The 21,266-nt window shown below is 38.6% G+C and overlaps 2 protein-coding genes across 3 annotated transcripts in view; one reads left to right on the top strand and one right to left on the bottom strand.

Annotated features, from left to right (window-relative positions):
- Positions 1-3,329: 3,329 nt before the first annotated feature.
- On the top strand, positions 3,330-20,475 carry LOC136971817 (serine/threonine-protein kinase Warts-like). Of its 2 annotated transcripts, none has more exons than XM_067266315.1 (7): positions 3,330-3,935; positions 5,857-6,869; positions 16,123-16,261; positions 16,564-18,918; positions 18,992-19,165; positions 19,236-19,342; positions 19,420-20,475. In XM_067266315.1, the coding sequence occupies exons 2-7, from the start codon at positions 6,279-6,281 to the stop codon at positions 19,945-19,947; spliced, it is 3,894 nt and encodes a 1,297-aa protein (XP_067122416.1). In that variant the 5' UTR covers positions 3,330-3,935; positions 5,857-6,278; the 3' UTR covers positions 19,948-20,475. The 2 variants fall into 2 exon arrangements, with proteins under 2 accessions (XP_067122416.1, XP_067122417.1); XM_067266316.1 differs by lacking the exon at positions 3,330-3,935 and adding an exon at positions 4,646-5,122.
- Positions 20,476-20,521: 46 nt separating this feature from the next.
- The window catches only part of LOC136971818 (xaa-Pro aminopeptidase 1-like), a 53,959-nt gene continuing 53,214 nt past the window's right edge, over positions 20,522-21,266 (bottom strand). Inside the window, exon 20 of the mRNA XM_067266318.1 lies at positions 20,522-21,046. Coding sequence (XP_067122419.1) covers positions 20,828-21,046 — 219 coding nt within the window. The 3' untranslated portion in view covers positions 20,522-20,827. The remainder of the gene's footprint in view (positions 21,047-21,266) is intronic.

The raw sequence follows: 21,266 nt of genomic DNA, 5'->3' as shown, positions 1-21,266 counted from the left end.
ATAGTTAATTAAAAAAGTCTTTGAATTTTTAAATCATACGGTGACATCTATCGGAGAAAGTATCCTTTATTATAATTTTAATTTCTCCTGTTTAATTAGACAATTGTCCGATTTCCTTTAGCGTGATTCACGTTCGTGATTAATAACATCTGCGTGATAAAGACAAATATTTGTGACTCGTGACCAGTAGACTGTTGCATTAACAATCAAACGTTACATATCGTGGTCGACGTACCTAGAGGAATGTCGAAAAAATCAAAAAAATTTCACCTTTATTCTTTATATAAATCGTGTTTTACCATAATTTCCAAGTCGCGAAAAGAAAAGAAAAAATGTTACTACGGGAGCCATTTCCGTTCCCCGTAGCGACATTCTCACTTTGAACCTCGGATCTGCCCTTCCTGTCACCTTTTCTTCAAAAGGAGGGACGAGTTTGGCATTTACTACGACGGATAATTCTAACTTTCTGTACTGCTAGAATTCCCAATTCTCGACGGTAAAAATGGCTGCGGCAAGCGTTTTGCCAAGATTTTAAGGCCCGAAGTAGGGGGTTTTCGGGTTTAAATCGCTTTTTTTTTTAAAGTCTTAATTACAAAGAAAATGACCACCCAGATTGTCCTTCGTTAGAGGAAACAGATGGAAGACATACTAAGAGATTAGATGAAAGTTTACACCGGATGAAGAATGGCATTGTGCTTTCTTCATTCGGTCAAGATTTCAAGTATTAAATATGGTGTTACTGTTGAAATCACACAAACACACAGACACACACAAAAGGAACTCGAGATGAAGATCCAAGAGCGAGAAAACTCCCGAAAAAGTCCAGAATCTATTAAATTCTTACGCTATTTATACATTTTGATTTAGTGCGTAACATAAAAATAAATTTTTTTTCCCGACTGGTTTAATAAATAGAAAATTTTTGACATGATCTGCATTTTTCTTTCACTCGACTCGCGATTTATGATGATAGACGAAACCTTACTACGTTTATATATATATATATATATATATATATATATATTATATTTTGTATTATTTAATAACTTTTATGCCAAAATTTATGTACGTTATAATGGAATTTAACATAAATTTTGTTTCTCGACTGGTTGCATTTTTTTTTTAAATATAATATCCGGGGATTAGAACTGAATGAAAGCCTTGGTATAATGTAAATCCATTTTTTTTAATAATGATTTAATGTATGGCACTTGGCATAATATAAATTATATAATTGCATAATTATGCCTACGTTTAATTATGCTTCGAATGTAATATTTACTGTCATAATTTGCCTTAAGTTCCTGGTAGTTAGCATAGATTTGTTCAAGAATTTACAAACTGTTGGAGAAATTCATAAATAAATCTGGATATTCATGAGATATTCGAATTGCGGCTTGGGCCTCACAAATCCGAGGCCCTAACGTCTCTCCTAAAGCTATAAAATATGAATAAAATGAATCAAAAAACGAACAAAACCAGCCATTTATATCACACATAAATATGAATAGTCTTATTTTTACATAAGACTGAAATTTGGAGCCCGGGTTGTCCCTGCTGGTTCCTTTATTTGAGTATATGTATACTAGTATATACATTAAAAATTAATTGTTTTTTTTTTTTTTTTTAGTATGTCGAATTTTCCTTAAGAGATCAATAATAATTATATGTTAGAACTAAATTAATAAATAAACAATTTAATTTTAAGTGAGGCCCGGATAGAGGAAGCTCTCAAGGCCATTTGGCCCCGGACCCATACAGAGAGGCCCAAACTTTAGTCTTATGTAAAAACGTGGCATAAAAATAAGTGTTAAAAAAATCTGTATTTTTCGAAGAATGATTGAATCCAGGCCTTAATTTACGTCTTACTTGAGTAGGCCACAGCTTAGGGCCCCCACGCTTTTACATTTATTATATTTTAAAGGAAAAGGCAAGCTTTATGTAGTGGGTTAGAGTCACAACGAAACCAAATTCGATTCTGGTGGGACCCCACTTTTGTGACTGTCCCAGGCCCCATCGTGCCCTGCATATAATATATATATATATATGTGTATGTGTGTGTGTGTGACACGTTTTAAATCAAGATTCAACAAACCTCATTCACACGGTAGACGAATTTAATCCGGTTTGACTCGAATTAATATTTATAATATGCAAAAAAAATCTGACTGAATTATATATATTTGCTATACATGATATACTTAATTAGCATAATTAAACAATTATAATTTAATTAATAAAATAATAAATCGCAATTAAATTTTGGCACAAAATGCATAAACAAAAGGGGGGCACTTAATGAAGAATTAAATAGAAAATTTTAGAGAGAACAAAAAATAAAATAAAATAAATAAAAAAATTAAATTTTTTTCTGTGGAATTTTCCTTAAAGAAAATATTTCCTTCTATATAATTGTAATTGTAATTATAATTATTTTCCTTACTCTATTAAATTTTTTTGTTATTATTATTATTATATATATACATTTAAATATATTTTTCTTAATATTATTCATTTATTTTGTTTCGCAACTTTGTGTAGAAATAAGGAAAAATATTTTTCTAAATTTGGTTTGTTCTTTGAAGCACCGTTGAGTCTTTAGAAATATTTTTATTTATTTATTTTTACCTTTTACTTTCGTCCTTTTTGTGTTTTCGGGTAATCGAAAATAAAGGCAAAGAAAGAAAAGAAAAGAAAAAATAAAAATAATAAAAAAATATGGAAAAACTGCTCTGTATTATTTTTTGTCATCATAGGGAAATTTCCCTAATTAATTCTTAAATCAGGGAATTTTTATTAGGGAAATTCCCCGAAATAAAAAAATTTTTTTTAAGTTCAGAATAAATTATAAAAATTTAAGAATATTTTAAAAGTAAATTAAAGTTATTTGTTTGTTTTTATTAATTAATCTAAAATTTTTATTCCCTGTTCGAATAATTAATATATTTTAATTTTTATTGGCTTTTGAGACGTCGTACGCGAATACGTTAACTTGATTGGTTGTCGTTCTGGATACTTTGTAAAATTGTCCAATAGAATTCTGCGTTACTTCAGTTCGATTTAATTCTAAATTATAAAATAAAATAAAAAATTATTAAGTAATAAAAAAACAATTTTACGAATTATTATTATTATTATTATTATTTAAAATTTATGTAATATAATAAAGATAAAAATAAACGTTTAATATTTTAATTGTTTATATACATAAATATTTTTGTTTAAATCGAATTTTATAACGTAAGACCGATAAACAATTTACGTAAGGCGTTAACGACGGGAATTTATTTATTTAATTTTTTATTATTTAAAAAAATGAAATAAAGAAAAAGATATTTAAAATAAAGCTCGAGTTTTAATCGAAACGAAAACTCTCGTTTAGTGTCTCTGGCGTTCGAGGACTCGTTCCAAGTCATGTGACTGCGGAATGCGAAAAATTTTGAGTGGGCGTTCCCGAGCCGTCAATCACCGTCCGTCACGTGCCCGGAGAAGAATGTCAGCCACGCGGCCAGGCGGGCGGAGCCACGGGCGTCAATCACCGTCCACGTGACCGGCGGTGGAATTTCAGCAATTCGCTCGGTGGGAGGAGCGTCCTGCCAATCACCAAACGCCGTCACCATAGTTACCAGGATGATCTTTTTGTCAATATTTCGGGAGTTCGTCGTTTTACCCGCGAATTAATACGCGAGAGATTAATTTAACTCGGACACGTCCGAAATAAAGAAAAATAAAATAACGACGGCATCGACTCTTAACACACACGAGAGATTGTCCTCTAAGGTGACTTTTGGTTGGGGAAAAAAAAAGAAAAGGAAAAAATGAGGTCAGAAATTAGGGTAGGGTGCCACAGAGGCCGTAGAGAAGCGCAACTCGACTCGGATTAAACCACGTAACAACGTTCGACGTCGGCTAGCGTCGACCATACCCCATAACAGGTAGGCCTTAACTTATTATAGACTTATTATCGATACAATTGACATTTTTTTGTTATCGGTTTCCACTCGGATAACAAATATGGCGACGCGTCCGTTTTTCTCTCGTGTTCTCCGATCGGCTCCCGACAGGGGGATCGGAATTTCGTGCTTTTTCGCGGATTAACTGGAGTCTCTGCACGCGCAAACTCCGCTATCTGTTTCCTCCGTTGATTAATATCCACCGTGGCTCGGCCTAATCGCGATTAAACCGCCATTTTACCTAGTTTTTTAGCCGAGGAATGACGTTAATGATCCGATCTCTCTTAAGCTAATCGAATTAAGTCACACACACACACACACACACACGGCCTGTTGTGTATTGTACACTGTGCTGTGTGAATATAATACGGTTACGTTGTAAATTAGGGGAATGCTTGCGTATTGTTTATTTATTAAGTGTTTTTTTTCTCCTCCTGTTTTTCTTTTGTGAAGTAATTTCTGTATGTGTCTGCATCTGTCAAGTTCTGTATCTGTAAACTTGGAGTTTACTGTTGAACTGAGTTCAAGTTATTGATTCCTGTGTTTGTCGCTGTGGCTTTTATAGAGAGAAATCACTAATATGCTTTGCAGTTTCTTTTTTAATTAAATTGCCGGTATTTAGATCCCTGCATCCCTTTGCCGCCGTGCTCTGCCGCATCTCGCGCTGCTTCCGATCTTAATTTTGGGCAGACCGGCTGGCCAGGACCTAAGTCGACTTTTAAAAATGGTATTTGTACCTAGTGAGTGTTTGTAAAAATTCATATTTCTGTAGGCATTTCCATTGCGTGTCCTTAGTTTATTTTATCTGATACAATTATCACAGTGTGCCAAGGCAAATAGTTTTGAAATTTCATACTTTGTGTGTGTATTGTTTATAATAGGCTTTGTTTGTTTTATGTGTTTATGGAAATCTTAAAATACCCCGCATACTTTAAATTCCCAACGTAGGAATGCGAGCGGAATTTCTAAAGAATCGAAAGGCCAAACATTCCGGCTCCTCGTAGATGCAATTCCGTCCGGATGGAAAATTTCCACAAAAATATGGCCGGGAAAAGGGTCCTTTTGCATCTTTTCTCTACCTTTAGAAATCAATGAATGATAAGAGGAAATGCCAAAGGGGCCCGGACGGTTGAGGGCTCGATGTTTCTAGCATCCTACGTGCCCAGAAGGTAAACATTAGTGATGTGCTGTCTTGTAGCTTATAATTTTTTGTCGGTTAGTTTTGCTAGCATTAAATGCAATTAAACTTCATATAATTAAGTTAAAAAGAAAATAATTTGTATGAAATAAATAAATTTCTTCTCCAGTTTCTTTTAATGGTTATATATATTTATTTTTATTTTTCTCATTTTTAAATATTTATGTTTCTATAGTAATGATACTTAAACTTTAATGGTAATGTTAACGAGATTCTATATTTGTCTGTTCGGGAATAAAATACGGTATTGATTTATTCGAATCTTGTCTTTAATTTTTAAATAATTTAGAATTTATTTTAAGGTAATAATGTTCTACTTTTGAAGGAATTACTGGAGTTTATTAATTAAAAATGTATGAAAAATTTTTAATTGGAAACATAACTTATCTTAATTCTCATTCATAACATCTTTTAATAATTTTGTGCTTTCTAGTTTAATTAATTTAGCTTTTTAAATGAAATTATATAAATTTATAAATGATATAATTAATTTTTTAATGATTAAGAGTAAAATTTGAAATTTTAACTCAGTTTGTTCTTGTTACCGATTAAATTTAGAATAAAATTATTATTATTATTATTCAAAATAATTAATTAACGACAAACATCTGTATTAGATTAAACTATGTTGTGACAGGTGTTGTACGCTATGTCTTAATGGAATTTATTTCGTTGACTCATTGTGTGTTTACTTTTTAATTTCAGTTTTAAAGAATTTTCGTCTTAACGTGGATACTAAATTAAATGTTTGTGTGTGTAAAAATGTGTGTGCGACGAGATATTGATTCATCATTCAAAATGGTGCCTAATCTGGTGTGTGTGAACGAGAAGCTTTTGCTTGGCTTTGTCATTTTATCGTCGTCTCCGTTATAGTGATCGACTGCAGTTTTTCATTCTGAGGAATTCGTTCTCAAATGAAGGGGGCGACAATGTAATATTTTCGAGAGGATTAGAACGGCAAACTGCTGCGATTTCTACGTAAAATTGTGTGTATGTGGTTTATGATGTTTACTCAAGTAAACGTGGGTATTATTTGTAAAACTGCTAATTTAAATCCATTACATTGCTTTATCGTACGTCGCTCGATGCGACGAAATTCACGAGGGCCACCGTAGACACCGGAACCTATGATCAATCAGGATAACGACATCCAGAAGACGAAATTCCTGCCACCGAACTCCACGGAGCCATGGAATCATAACGGGCAGATGCTCCGTGACATCAAAGAGAGCCTGAGTCATCTTCGTCAAGAGAAATCTAGTGTATTATCTACGTCCTCCGGATCTGGATTACCTAACGTGTGTGCTCAAGCCTCTTATCAATCCTCAACATCTCCCACTTATTTATTATCATCTTCAAAGTGTCACCCAATGCAAATCAAATCTGATTTTGCTAGTGGTGGAACTGTGCAGCAAAACACCGGATTGGGAACCACGAATCCTAATGGAGTTATCTCGGGTGCTTACAGTGGTGGTGTGTCCGATTCGAGAGTTGCCGGAGCGGTAAAATCTGCTCATTACAGACAAAAAGCCTTAGCGGAGATTAGAAATAGTTTGGAGCCATTCGCAAACAAACTAGAATTAAGTAGTTCTAGTAGTAACGCTAGTGATTCGAGTGGATTCAGTCAAACAATCGACAGTGTTAGTTCCTGCCCAAATGGATTAGACAAGGATAAGTTACATAATCCTGAAGATATATTATCTTCCATGGGCTACAAGGTGGGTCATAATTTATTTTTTATATATTGCAATTAATATTGTGAAATTATGCAATATTTTATTATTATGAGTAAGTTTTACATTGTTTCCCATAGATCTGTTTGTTAATATTTAAATATACCATATTTATCTTTATTACTTAAAAATATAGGTAAAAATATCAGAGCTTAGAATAATAACCATACAAAATTGTATTGTTTATCATTATTTATTCGTCATCGCCAGATCATAATTATGCATATGGTTTCTGTAACTGATTAAGTGTTGTTAAGAATGCTTTTAACCATAATGACTATATAATTTTCATAGTATATCGCATGTATTACGGAATTCAAATTCATTATAAAGTTGAAAACGGCAACTTTGGATATAATCGAGCAACCAGTATAAAACTTAGTAGTTTCGATTGGCCGACACGGACTCGCTCGAGTTTTATTGCTGTAGTTAGGATAATTTAATAAGATATAAACTCGGTGGCTCGCAAGCTGTTCTGGCAAATAAAACACTATAACAGGATATAATCCAAGAGATATAATGCCTCTAACTTTAATTATGTTTGCTTAGAAATCTGTATAAAATTTGAAATCGTTGTAAAGAATCTATTGAAGTATTTGAACATTCCTTTAAATTTCTTCAGTAATTTTTGCCTTATCGATGCAAGGTTTGATAAGATGGTAATTTTTTAAAATCAATTAATTAAAAAATAAATGAAAAAAGTGTGTAAAATCCAGGTACTTGTTAACGTGTATTGGCAGAATTTTAATCAGCTGCGAATAATAATCTTGTACTTATTCACATATATGTATATGTGAATATATTTTAAATATAAATAATATATTTATATATAGAGGTAATGCAACAGTTTACAACCTTGACCATGATGTATAATTGGTTTAACATTTCAGTATATTTTTATTGGTTTTAGTTTCTTCGTTCTGTTTAAAAAAATCAGCTTTTTAGAAAAAAATAATACTCGGATCATATAGAATTTCATTATTTTTAGATGAAATGTCACACTTTTGGATTACGTTCTGGTAAAGTTGGAAACAAAGCAACATTGAAATGAGCAAAAAAATATTGTCACAGCCGATAACCAAATTAATAAAATAATCACAACAGATACATAATTATAGTTTGTGTATCTGTCTTGCTTTTTTTTTGTTTTTATTTATACGCGAGAGACAGAATAAATTTTAAAATTTGCTGTCAATACGGTTAAATTATCCGTAAAAACGATTATGAAAAATTTATACGTATGGGCGATATCAAAATAACAACAATACATCACCAAGCATTTAAAATTTGCCTGATTTAACAGGATTTAAGATGATAGAAAATAGCAAAATTATCCTTTAACACATGTTATCTATTGTATCGGATGTAATAGCATGCATCTTGTTGTATTGAGTGCAAGTTATAAAGTCCAAGTGTGGTTGCTATTTGTCTCTTCATATATTAAAGATACAAGACTTTTTAGTAAAATGTTTTATAATGCAGTATTCGTTGTTATGGATTGGATACGAAATTGTAACTTCTCTGTTTAAATATATGTAGAAATGCATTAGCTCAAGCAAAATTTTGCTCAATTTCTTGGAATATAAGTCTTTTAATGGAATTTTAACTGAAGAAATAAAGAGAAATCTGACAGAATTTGACTGTCTGACAATAGTCAATTGAAATTTTGCGATATTTGATCGGGAGCTTTTGAGAGTTGTTGGGTTTCTAATAAGACAGAGACAAAAACTGTTTTTAATGTTATAACTTAATTAGTTTTGTAATGATTTTAACCTGTACGAGGTCGTAGACATTCAGACTTGCAATGCCCGTTTTCTATAGGTTTATATATACGAAATGTAGGATTCTATTATACTGGTTCCAAGTACCATATTTTCTTGTCTGCATAAAATTTCTAGAACAAGAATAAAACCTTTGAATAACTCACCTTATCATATATTCTACATCTATGGGCTCTAAAGTTCAGGTTTTTGATTGTAAATTGACATATAACTCATTCCTTTGTATAGTCTGTTCTCCCTTTCAAATTTTTAATACTAGACCAATACTGAGTATTGACAAGGATGTACAGGGTGTTCAAAAAGTTACTACGCAGTGAGAAATTTGCAATGATAGTAAAATTATAGATACAGCATTGCATAAAAGACCTGTAAGTTGTATGTTCTACATTTTCACTTTGTAATATGGTGAATTGTACTCAACCAAATGATTGTCTTAAATAATCGGGCTACAAATTTGCTATTATAAATGATTAGATATTAAGTAACGAGCAAAGGCGATTGTTTGGTTGGTATCAATGTATCGGGCTTCGAGAAGTTCATTACGTATACAGTGAACTGTATAAGGTGAATTCGTATAATGCAACGAAGAAATTGCTACTAGTACTCTTACAAAATATGGATTTTGTTGTCTGGATGTATATGTTTTCTTCTTCAATTTCTAGGCCTAGGTTTAAACTTGTATAAAATAATCTGATAATGCAGGTCTTGATAATGTGATTTTCTATAATGAGGAACGTATCCCCTGCATTGTACAGAACTCTGCTGTAGACGGCATTACTGCCTGCTCACGGACGTTCTGGTTTCTGGACTTCTTTTTGGAAGACTTCTTTGCCGATTGTCTAATCTTCCATAGAATCTGGCCCACTAGGTCTACGGACCTCACTCTCCCTGATTTTGGGGCTTCCGGGAAACATTTCTGACATTTGTTGCAGGGAAACTGAAATATTATATACGAAACTTCATTTTTATTAAAACTATATTTACATACATGGTATATGGTAACTTTTCAGACACTCTGTATGGAAATGTAGATTTGTTCATTTTCTCATTGCTATTTTGTCATAAAATTTCATTTAGAGTAATAATAAAAAAATATGTAAGAAATAGTAGAAGAGTTACTAAATTTCGAAGTCTTTAGACCAATTTCTTTTATCAGTGCAAAGATTAGTTTGGTTTGATTTATTATTAGTATAGTTATAACAATAGAACAGATACAGCCATTAGAAATAAGTCAGAAATTAATTTGTTATTTAACTAAAATAAATTCTAGAAGCGATTTAGAGTCATAAACTTATCTATTCAATGAAAATTTAAATTTGAAAGCAAAGTATTTGTTTGAAAAACACTCAGATAGTTCGTAAATAAAACATCTAAACATCAGATTATAACTGATATCAATTCAAAATTTTTTTTTCTTTTTTAAATGTAAGATGAAACCAATACTTTTTATTATTATATTTTGCAAGTGATGTAGGAGAAATGAAATTTTGTATTTATTTATTTTAACCTCGTTGCAGCAATACCTCTTCCTTTTCAAAAATGATAGGATGAGTGTCATATTGGCACTTTACGTACGTATCGTACGAATTTGTTCCATAGCAATAAGCCACGAAGCATTTAGCATTTTGCAAAATTAATTTCTGAACTGTTAAAGAAAGAAAATTTAAATTATTATTATTTTTTTATGTAATTAAAATGCACGTCAATCCGTATGTTTTCGAGTACATATTGTTGCTCGTTTTTGAGGGTTCTGATATCGGTGCTTCCCGACGAACCAGTTTCTTCCTATAAACGGATCTTTAAGCTAGTTGTAATGCTAAAAATTTGAAATATTTTATTTTTCAGAGATTTGGTTTCTAAATTTACAAAGTCGTGCAATTCTAAACCATTTGTTCGTTTCTCGTCGGAAGTTAATTGAATACTTTGCATATAAATAAGCAGTATTTTTAAAAATACAAAATTAATTCCTATATAAATTTTCAATTAGTTTGCTCATTTATTTTTACGAGCAAAGTTATTCTATATTTAAAATTTGATAAAACATATAACTGCATTTGAGGCGTGTACTTTTGTCGTCCTTTTAAACGTGTTATCGCTCGTTATCTATTTTATCTGTTTTAATTAATCTTAATTAAAATTCTTTTAAGTTATAATAATAATTAATTTAAATGCAATTAATTAAACATGAAAATAAATTTCCGAAAAATAGCTATTTTTAAATTAAAATTTCGAGGGTGATTTATGCAGACAGATTAAAGTTTGATAACTACCAGCTGGTGCCTTCGGAGGATTTCTCGCACTTCCATTCTTGCAACGATAACTTTCTCTTATCTGCATTGTGGCATTAATTTGCATTTTTCATTATTCTTATTTAAAGCCGAGGAACTTTGCAGGATAGCACCGTTCTCTGTTTTCTTATCTCTTTTCCGAAATTGCAGATCCGACGATTAGGGAAGATTACATTCAGTCTCGGTGCCGAGACTAACGTAATCATTACGGCACGGTTAATAAATAATTATCTTAATATATATTTACATTACCGAGGAATGATTGGAATTTGGGAATTTAAATGCTGCTCCGGTTGTTTGCGATCGACCTTTTTGCATATTGCACGGTTGCAGAATGGATGCGGACTCTCCGGCTCAATCTGTTTAACTTGTTCTAAATTCTTAAAATAGGAATGGCGGCAATAGTCTTTTGTACGGGTCAATAATGAAAGATTTACTAACAAAAATAATAGTTTCAAAGAAGGAAAATTGCCCTCTCATCATTTGTGGAATTGTTCTCTTATGATAGGTGGTGAATGTGCAAATTTATTCTTGTAAACCAAAAGCTTTTGATTTTAAAAAAGAGCAAGTCATGTTTTAAAATAATTATATCACTGTTAATTGTTATGTATACAGTTGTTTTTAATCACTTAGGTGTTAAATGTTGATTCATTTAACTTGTTTTATTGGGTCAGAAGGAATACTGTTTCAAATGAAAACAATTACAAACATGCCTGTTTATTTCAAAGATGGTAGGGATCCCTCGTAAAGGAATTCTGGTGACCAGTCAATTAGCAAATTTATTAAATATCAAATTCTGTAGTTAAGTATAAATATTGACGTTACTGCAGCTTTTATGTATTTCCGTTTATCCGAAATTATTCAGACATCTTTAAAACATTTTCTTTCAAACTGCAACCTGCAATGAACGAACACGGAAATTTATTAATCAAAATATTTACTGGAAGCTTCAGTTCAAAGTAGAAATGCCAAAATCTGATTCATTGTTGTGAAACATAATTTTGGAATGTGAAAGTGTTATTGCAACATCAGATATTTTTCTGTGGTTTTTAATTAAGGGAGTGTTTCTTCCTTGTTAGTCTGAAACTTTTAAAAAATATGTTTATTTTGCCAATAACTGGATTTTTCTAAAAGAAAAAAAAAATTATTTTCCTAACAAGAACATTTTAAAATGCTTTTTTGGATTATTACAATTGAATGAGGCCATCAAGGATGCCAAGGAGATCAAGTGCACGAGATTGGGTGGAGTCGGTGATGGCTTAATTAGAAATGGGTGGAAAGTTTGGACGGAGTCGTACATCGGCGGTACCTCGTCTTTCGGCCTCGTACTCAAATAATATAAGAGTCCGTTTCGTTCGACTCGTTCGAAAGTCTCTCGAGCGACGTGCCATTCCCGACCGCTCCGAGACTTCTCGGAACTCTAAAGTTACCCGGAACGGCAAGGGGTTCCTCGCGCAAATGTATATTGTTAACTCTATTGTCTACAGAAAAGTAAGAAAAAACTCAAACTATAATAATTACATTAACAAGCAGATCTAATCAGTAGGAAAAATTGCATCATACTAAAATTTCATATTTAAATATTAATCATTAAAAACAAAATATACCAACATCACTAGATAAAATCACTTAAGATCTTTTATAAAAGAACATAGGACAAAGCCTGTCCAAATGATTATATTTAAGGAATTTTTTAAATTCTATGTCATGGTTTGTAGTGAAATCAGGTTAATGGCATCTATATGAGAATTCTTTTCTTAATCACTTTAAAATGTAACGAGTTAGTTATCAAAAATGTTTCTTATCAGCGTTTATGTCCGAGATAATTGTTATTATATGAATTCTTGTTCGACTTGTTCCTCCCACCGATAACTCCAATATTATCAATCGGTGTCGGATCACGATACAAATGGCATTTTTATATTTTTATCTGCGTTTCAAAGGATTAAATTTTGTGGAATTTCGTTTCATTTTTTGTTGCGGATTCATTTGGCGATTTCTTCTAACCAGTTCGGCGCAATATTGCCAGCTTCTTCCGTTCCCCCACCCAGTTTATATTAAAGAATAAAAACACTATTTTAACTCAAAATATAATGTAATTTTGTTTATAAAATATTTAAAAAATGCAAAATTTTCAGATAAGTTATCATCAGATTAAGTAGTATTTAAAATCAGTAGAAGCTATCTCATCTAAAAAATGTCGGTTTAATTAAAATTTATCGCATTCCTTCTCTCTGCAGTTGTTTCTTTTTCTTTTAAATTTCAAAATGTATTGTGTAGTAATTTCCCAGAAGAATATTTTTGTAAACAAACTACACACTACCAGAGATGAGGGAATTTTTCAAGGAAAATATGCAAATATTTAATTGTACATTTTCCTTTAAAATTTCCTGGCTATAGTAATTCTCAAATATTATATATCCTTGTAAGAAGACAGGGATTTTTTTTTTAAAAGAAAATATGCAGCTGACATTTTTTAAGAAATTCCCCAATTAAGTATTTACATATAAAGGAAAGTATATGCCAATTAGACTGAAAGATTGGGGAAGTTTTAAGGGAAAAAATTATTCAATTAAATTGCATATTTTCTTTAAAAATTCCTGATCTAAGCCACCACCGGAGATTAGGGAATTTTTTTTAAGGAAAATATCTGCATATTTTCCTTCTTTTCCCCTATCCCAGTTGTGTAGATTTTAAATCAAACCAAATAGGAGTCTGAATTGTAGATACCTAGATTTATGCCGCCCTTTAATTTGTACGGAAGAGGCCCTCCAGTATTGCATCAAGAAGGCCTTTTTTTCATTGAATTCAATTTGATATTCTAGAAAAATGGGCATAATTGCCCTTTAACCGCATCGTTTCATAAATAGGGAATTATGGAATTGACGTAAAGATGGTGCGTATCGATTTTTATCAGATAAAATATATATGTATTCAGGAATCCGGTTTTAAAAACAATCGATCGGAATTGCGACATTTTTATGAGATTTTACGTCTCGAATAAATCTCAGTCATACGATCATTAACGAGTAATCCGATTCTCTCGAATAAATTTTCCGATACGTTCGCCGTTCTTCATAAATATTAATCTCTGCCGCCGACTAGACCCGCTGCAGAAGGCCGATTCGACCTTCTCCGTTTATTTCTCCTTTAAGGAACGATTCTCTCCTCCTCCAAGAAATGATTGCGGTATAAAAACGAAAACATCCCGTCCCGTGTTTAGTTTGGAAGTGACGAGGAGACGGAGGAATTCGAGTTAAAAAAAATAATTTTGAGAATTTTTGATTTCACCGTTAGGTGGCAGGGCGAACTTACGGTTCGCTGGCGTATATTGCAATACGTTTGTTTGGAATTTTGAGATTTTCGTGCGGCGGAGGAGGAAATGTACACTTCGCCGTTTCGTCTTATTATTTTAATGGGGGAAAAATCTCCGAAGTGTCGGGATATATTCGTTTGTCGGGGATAGATACGCGGACGTCTCATTATCGGCGCACCGGAGGGGACCGGGTCGACGCGTTTTCCCTTTTCGTTGGAGGAGATTCCTCTGGGGTTCGGCTCTCTCCGTAATTAATTATAAGTGGCGCGACGCCGTTCTCCTCCTCCTCTTTCTCTCTCTAACGATAAAAAAAAACGAAATTTTCGCGGGAGGAGAAAGCGAAATTCGTCGCCCGAAAGAGATCCCGGAGCTAATTAAAACGGCGGAAATTTTAAAAAAGGAGTATTTTGTTACGTCCTCGATCGAACGTCGCGGGCCAGACGATCGCTCTCCCAGAAAGGAGGGGGGAAAGGAAAAAAGAATTCGAAGGCAGGGGGCGCTCTCCCACTCCGGTCGATCGTTTTACGGCGGGCAGACGTACGACGTATAAATTATCCGGAGAGGTCCTTCCGAGGATACGGACGCGCGGCGCCGCGCCGTCAGGGTGCGCTCTTTCCGAGGAAGAGAAAAATCGGCCGCGGGGAAAAACGGGAAACGAAGTTATTCGCCGGTGGGGGAAAAAAAGGAATTTGGCGACGGTAGGGGGGAAAGCGGAAAAATCACGACGTGTCGCCGGAAGATCGGGGAGAAACGGGGGACGTTTCTCGGAAGGAAGAAGTGGCGTTTTCCGCGGGAATAGGGAATGCGGGTCGGATTATCGGGAGGGAAGGACGGACGAGGCTCCCGCGCCGATACTTCCCCCGGGGGAAGGACACTCGGCACTTCCTCCCCGTCCGTCGTTCACCTGCCGTTTGTGGGAAACCTGGCAGATGGTCATCGGTCCCTCACTCCCCTCGGGGCTCCGCATTCCCCGCGCGGAGGACGCCAACGAAAGCGGGTCGTCGGCTCTCCCCCTCCTTCCGATGCCGTTCCGGTATTTTCTAAACGCGCGTCCCGCCCGAATCTACGGTTCGGACCCCCGTTCGAACCGCTGCGTGGCTCAGCGACGCTACCTTATATCGGAGAACCGCGCGACCCGAATTCCGGAACGAGAATTGCCGCCTCCGAAAACCGCGCGGAGCGGCGGCGGCGACCGGTCGGAGTCGATCCCGGGCGCAGGAAAAGGCGCCGAGGCCCTCGAACGAGGGCCTCGGTGCCTTTTCCTTGCCTTCCCCGGGGGTGGCCTCGCGGACGCGTGCCCACCCCCGGGAGGTCGGGAGATAGAGCGGAGTCTCCTCCTCCGCCAGATAGGCATCTGGCCTCCGACCTCCCCTCTCGTTAGCCGCGCTATCTGCCGGCAGAGAGAGGCGCTGGCCGTCCTCCGCCCGTCTCGGACGGCGCGCGCCGGGGAGGCCGCGCCGTCCGAGACCGAAAACATCCCGACCCACCCGCGCCGCGATAAGGAAGGGGGTGCGGCCGCCGCGCGTCGGAATTCGCGTTCCTTCCCCGGTCGTTACCGGCATTCGCCGGCGTCTCCGGCGCGCGCCGGCCAACCGAATCGTCTCCGCGGCGCGAACTTTTACATTAAAGATTCTAGCGTGGGAATCTTCCGGGAAGGAGCATGGCGCGCCGCGTCGACCGACCGGAAGTGACGTCGGGGGCCCGCTTCCGGAATATCGTACATGGCGAATTTTGCCAGGGGGACCAAACGACTATCCGGCGACGGCATTTTTTTTCCTCGGACGCGGCGCGCTCTCTTGCGGACTTTTCTAATTTCTAATTAGGACTTTTTCTATTTTGCGTTTTTTTTTCAGGACTTGGCGTTTCGTTTTCTAAATCTGTCGCTGGACAAGAACGAGGAGGCGTCGGCGGGAAGGGAAGCGGCGCAGAAGGCCAACGGATGCAAGAAGACGACGCCGACGGAGGCGCCCAACGGTCTGACCAGATACGCGGGTGAGTGACGAACTCGTCCCGAGATGCAACGGGGCGGGGCGGGTCGGGTTATGCGGAATCGGGCCAGAGCGGCGCATCCCGCTCCGCCGAGACGAGACCGACCGGTTTTCGGGCGAGACGCGCCGACCCGTCCGAGGCCACGGGACGTCGGTCTCCGCCCGGGGCCGTGGCCGCGGGGCGGGGCGAGTTCCGCCGCCGCGTGTGCGACGCGAGGATGCGCGAACCGCTTTCGTTCGTCGCGTTCTATTTTTAAACGCGTATTTTTAGCCTCGTCTTGATTCCGACTTCCTTTTTCCTTTCAGCTCTCAGCAAGATCAATTTGAAACACTTGCAGAAGTCGAGCGCCGGCGGCACTCAACCCGACAGCGGATGGGAGGGAAGTCAATCACAGTTCGGCACGGGCAGCGCCACCGACAGCGTGCGCTCGGACAGTCCGGGGGCCTCCGTGGGCCTCTCCGACTCTGCAGGAGTCAGGGGTCGGGGGGCCGGACCCGGCCGTCCCGGGTGGAAGAGGCGGGGCCCGGCTGCCCTCCCGGCTGACGAGTCTCCTCCGCCTCCACCTCCACCTCGCGGAGCAGCTGCTCCTCCCCCTGTTCCACCGGACGGGCCCATTCCTCCCCGACCTCCGCCACCGATTCCCTCCATTTCGCGGGCCGAGGGTCCCGTCCCCTTCGGCGGGTCCGCCCACCCGCAGCTAGCCCGGAGGTTGCGGCGTCTGGGCGTCTGCTCTTCCGGCGGCTCCCCGTCGGAGGATGGGGACCTTCCCCCTCCATATCCCGCCGGGCCAGGGGGCTCACCTTCGGCCCGCTCCTCGCCGCCCCTTGCCTCCGGACGGCCCGTCCCCTCCTTTCTCCGGCCGCGGAAGAGGACGCCCCCTCCTGCCTACCCGTCCTCCTCGTCCTCTTCCAGTTCTGGCCGGGGGCCTCGGCCCCCTCCCCCCTGCGGGGTGGCGGGCCCGGCCGCGTCCGCGGTGGTGACCACTATAGGGCCTGTTCCGCACTTTTCTTATCTGCAGTCTTGGAGTTCACGTCAGGCCAAGTCACAGTCTCCCGTTATCATGCACTCTGTCAAGAGCACCCATGTTCAGAAGCCGGTGCTGCAGACCGCCATTGCCCCCACCTCGCCGCCAGCCACCCGGGATGGAGTTACGGAGTCTTCCCGGGCCAGTCGTCCGAATGTGCATTCAAATGCATGTCTCTCTGCCAGGGATCACGTTGGCCTGCCTCCGTACTTCTCTGTTCGGGATGTCAGCACCTCTTCCGATCTTCCGTCTTATCCGCTCCGCTCTCCAGGTGCCGATTCTGCACCGCCGCCGCCTCCGTATTCGATCACTGCAAGAACACGGTCAGCTGCACGGGACTCTGACGACGGACCAAAACAGAGACGGGGTTGGGGTGCGTCCAGATGTGAGATGCTGCCAAGTGCCCGGGTTCCGCCATCCGTGCCGACAACCGAACCTCCCAGTTATGCTTGCGGGGTGGCAGCTCTGGCAGTCCAGAGAGCAACATCAAGCGTGGGAAGTAACGCACCCGTTGGCTATGTCTCTACACGGGCGACGTCGTCGCGGCCCGACGTTGGGGTGCCTTCTGTGCTTGATTCGTCTCATCCAGTAAATACGGCGGAGAGCATCCGTGCGTCCCAGTCGACGGCGATTCCTCGTGGGTACGACGGCAGTGTAAATAACAATTGGCTGGAAAATCATTCTTATTTTCTGTCGCAACCGCCGCCTCCGCTGCCTAGGAAACCCGCTCCCGACCCACCAGATGGTTTCGATTCTGCCAATGGATTTGGATCCAGACCAGAGTCTCCACGTAATGCAAATCGAGTGGATTCCGAAAGAGAGAGGAGGACTCCTCCACCACCTCCATACAAGAAGACAATGCACCAGTCGCCCATACCACCCAGAAAGGTTTTGTCGAGAGAAATGGAAGAAGAAAGGAGGGAGACCAAAATTAGAAATTTCTCTCCAACTGCCTTTAAATTTTACATGGAACAGCACATTGAAAATCTCTTGAAATCTCATCAGCAGCGGATACACAGGAGGCAGCAGCTAGAGACTGAAATGGCAAAAGTGGGTCTTTCGGAAGAAGCCCAAAATCAGATGCGACTGATGCTCCACCAGAAAGAATCGAATTACATCAGATTAAAAAGAGCAAAAATGAAAAGATCCATGTTTGTCAAACTGAAGACCGTAGGAATCGGGGCCTTCGGCGAGGTGGCTCTCGTCCGAAAAGTGGACACCAGACAACTGTATGCCATGAAAACTCTCAGGAAGGCGGATGTGTTCAAACGCAACCAGGCGGCCCATGTGAAAGCCGAAAGGGACATATTGGCTGAAGCGGACAATGAGTGGGTGGTTAAACTGTACTATTCCTTTCAAGATAAAGATAATTTATATTTTGTTATGGACTACATACCCGGTGGCGATCTCATGTCTTTACTCATAAAATTTGGCATATTTCAAGAATCGCTTGCAAGATTCTACATTACGGAACTGGTCGTGGCCATCGAAAGTGTACACAAGATGGGATTCATTCATCGTGACATTAAACCCGATAACATATTAATCGATGCGGATGGACACATCAAACTGACGGATTTTGGCCTCTGCACCGGTTTCCGCTGGACCCATAATTCAAAATATTATCAGAGAAACGGTAGGTGACTTTTCGATTCAATTTATCCAATTATTTATTTCAATTTTGTTAAACTTTATGCTTTAAATGACAGGAGAACACAACAGACAGGATTCGATGGATCCGGACGAAAACTGGAACAATGAATGCCATTGCAAATCCATGAAACCGCTAGAAAGGAAGCGACACAGCGAACATCAGAGATGTTTGGCTCACTCGCTGGTGGGAACGCCAAATTATATTGCGCCGGAAGTGTTATTGAGAACAGGTGAGGAACAGTGACGAGGACGGGCGTCTTTATATTTCTCTGATGCTAAAACCAATTTTTATTTTAACAGGTTACACTCAGCAGTGTGATTGGTGGAGCGTCGGTGTTATATTATATGAAATGTTAGTCGGACAGCCGCCATTCTTTGCAAATACTCCAGCAGAAACACAGCTTAAGGTATTTCAAGTTTTGTAATCTGCTGCATAGGGATTGGAATACATTTTTTTTTCAAATTTTTTCCCCGTACTCTGTAGGTTATTAATTGGGAAACTACCCTCCACATACCAAAAGCTGCCAACCTATCGAAGGAAGCAACCGACATCATCCTAAAGCTGTGCTGCGGCCCTGAGGAACGGCTTGGAAAAAATGGAACAGAAGAGATAAAGAACCATCCCTTTTTTGAGAATGTCGACTTTAATGGCGACCTGCGCAAACAGCCGGCACCCTACAAACCCATCATATCTTCTCCTACCGACACTTCCAACTTCGATCCCATTGATCCAGACAAACTGAGGAGCAGTGACTACAGTGACGACGAAAAGAACAGAAATGAATTAAACAACACGACGCATCCAGAACACGCATTTTTCGAATTCACGTTTCGAAGATTCTTCGATGATGGTGGACAGGCCTACCCCGTCAAGATTCCCATGGAGGAGACCTTTGGCTACGTGGACAATGGGGATTCTGCCATTTATACAGACAGTACTAACAGCAACTATGGCGAAATTAAGGATTCTTCCTCTTACACGGACGACAAGAAACCTCCCGTGTACGTCTGACTGTTGCCGTCCATAATTCCACTCGAGTCCCTCTATTTTTGTAAAACAAAATTAGTTACGCAAATACTCAAAGCTATATTTTGAGACGATTTTATAGGAGAACCATGGTCGTAAACGACTGGCACGCTTCTATTTTTTCAAAATACGGATTTTGTAAAGCTGCCTACCAATTTTAAATTTGTAGGAAATTTATTTTTATATGCAGAAATCACGTTATTTTTCCATCACGCTCCGGAGAATTGTAGGCGCACGGAGCTTAGAATTCTATTTGCGGCAGCAAAGGATCTCTATATGGAAGTTGAATTATTTTGTAAATAATGTAAAATTTGATTTTTTGGTATTGTATAGAGGAAAAACGTTATTGTAGATTGGACAATTGTAAATAATTTTACAAACTTTTATCACAAAGTGATAACCGGAGAATAGCTTCTGAGAGGGGCATCTTTCTGTACAGGCTCGTTTACTATCGTCGTCCGGCGGAAACGGAGCCGTGGCGTAGCGTAAATAAAAGTTCATTTTGTGCGGTGACTCTCTGTCGAATCAATCTGTAAGCAACGACGTCACCACACGTGAAAAAGTTTCCAACACAAATTTATTTAGCATTCTAACACCCGTCTGTTTCCGGGTTTTAAAAGCGAACGGGATCGGTTCACGACAGCATGGAAACGACGGTTTTTACATGGGCAGGCTCTCTCTCTCTCTCTGCCGTCGTCGGTTCGACCAGATAAATTACGTTCATGCTGTACAGCACAAGATGATGCACACTGATACAGTGAGAACTTTAAACGCTCCGTCGTAAATATATTCAAAAACACTAAATTCGAGGCATAACAAATTTAAATTTTAGAAGATTAATATATTAATTAATAGTCTCTGTTTCTTAAAACAAGTATATGCTAACTAGCATTCGGTAGAGGATCAGAGATATCGAAACCGAGAAAGGCGAAAACTCGACGGGTGCGGCAAGACTCTTGCAGGGATCTTCTACGTACTTTGTTCTCTCCATCAACCAGTTCAGTCCCCGGTGCCGCTTCTGTTTCAGCAGTTCTTTGCCGACGATGTGTCTGGTGCGGCCATTGTAGTCGTTCAACCAGGCTATCTGTTTACGAAAATCAAAACGGAGTCATTAATATTTGTATCGTTTTAGTTATGTAGGTAATATCAAATATATTCTGATTTGCGCACAATGGTATAGAAGGATCTATTTATCATCACACAAATTACCTAATGGCATTTAATCTATTTATTATCTTAAAACTGTTAAATCAAAATCCTTGTTGATTACAATTTTAATTTTCACTTTAATATACCAAAAAAAA

This window comes from Centruroides vittatus, unplaced genomic scaffold (genome assembly GCF_030686945.1).
Source record: "Centruroides vittatus isolate TY-2023 unplaced genomic scaffold, ASM3068694v2 contig_2726, whole genome shotgun sequence".
Classification (NCBI taxonomy): domain Eukaryota; kingdom Metazoa; phylum Arthropoda; class Arachnida; order Scorpiones; family Buthidae; genus Centruroides; species Centruroides vittatus.
Note: the sequence above shows the minus strand (reverse complement) of the source record. Positions and strands in the feature narration are given on the sequence as shown.

What these genes read in the sequence shown, in the direction of transcription:
- LOC136971817 (XM_067266315.1), top strand. Translation starts at nt 6,279, where the DNA reads ATGATCAATCAGGATAACGACATCCAGAAGACGAAATTCCTGCCACCG. An exon ending in TATCTTCCATGGGCTACAAG is followed by an intron (nt 6,870 to 16,122) that starts GTGGGTCATAAT and finishes TTTTTTTTTCAG; the next exon opens with GACTTGGCGTTTCGTTTTCT. An exon ending in CAGCAGAAACACAGCTTAAG is followed by an intron (nt 19,343 to 19,419) that starts GTATTTCAAGTT and finishes CGTACTCTGTAG; the next exon opens with GTTATTAATTGGGAAACTAC.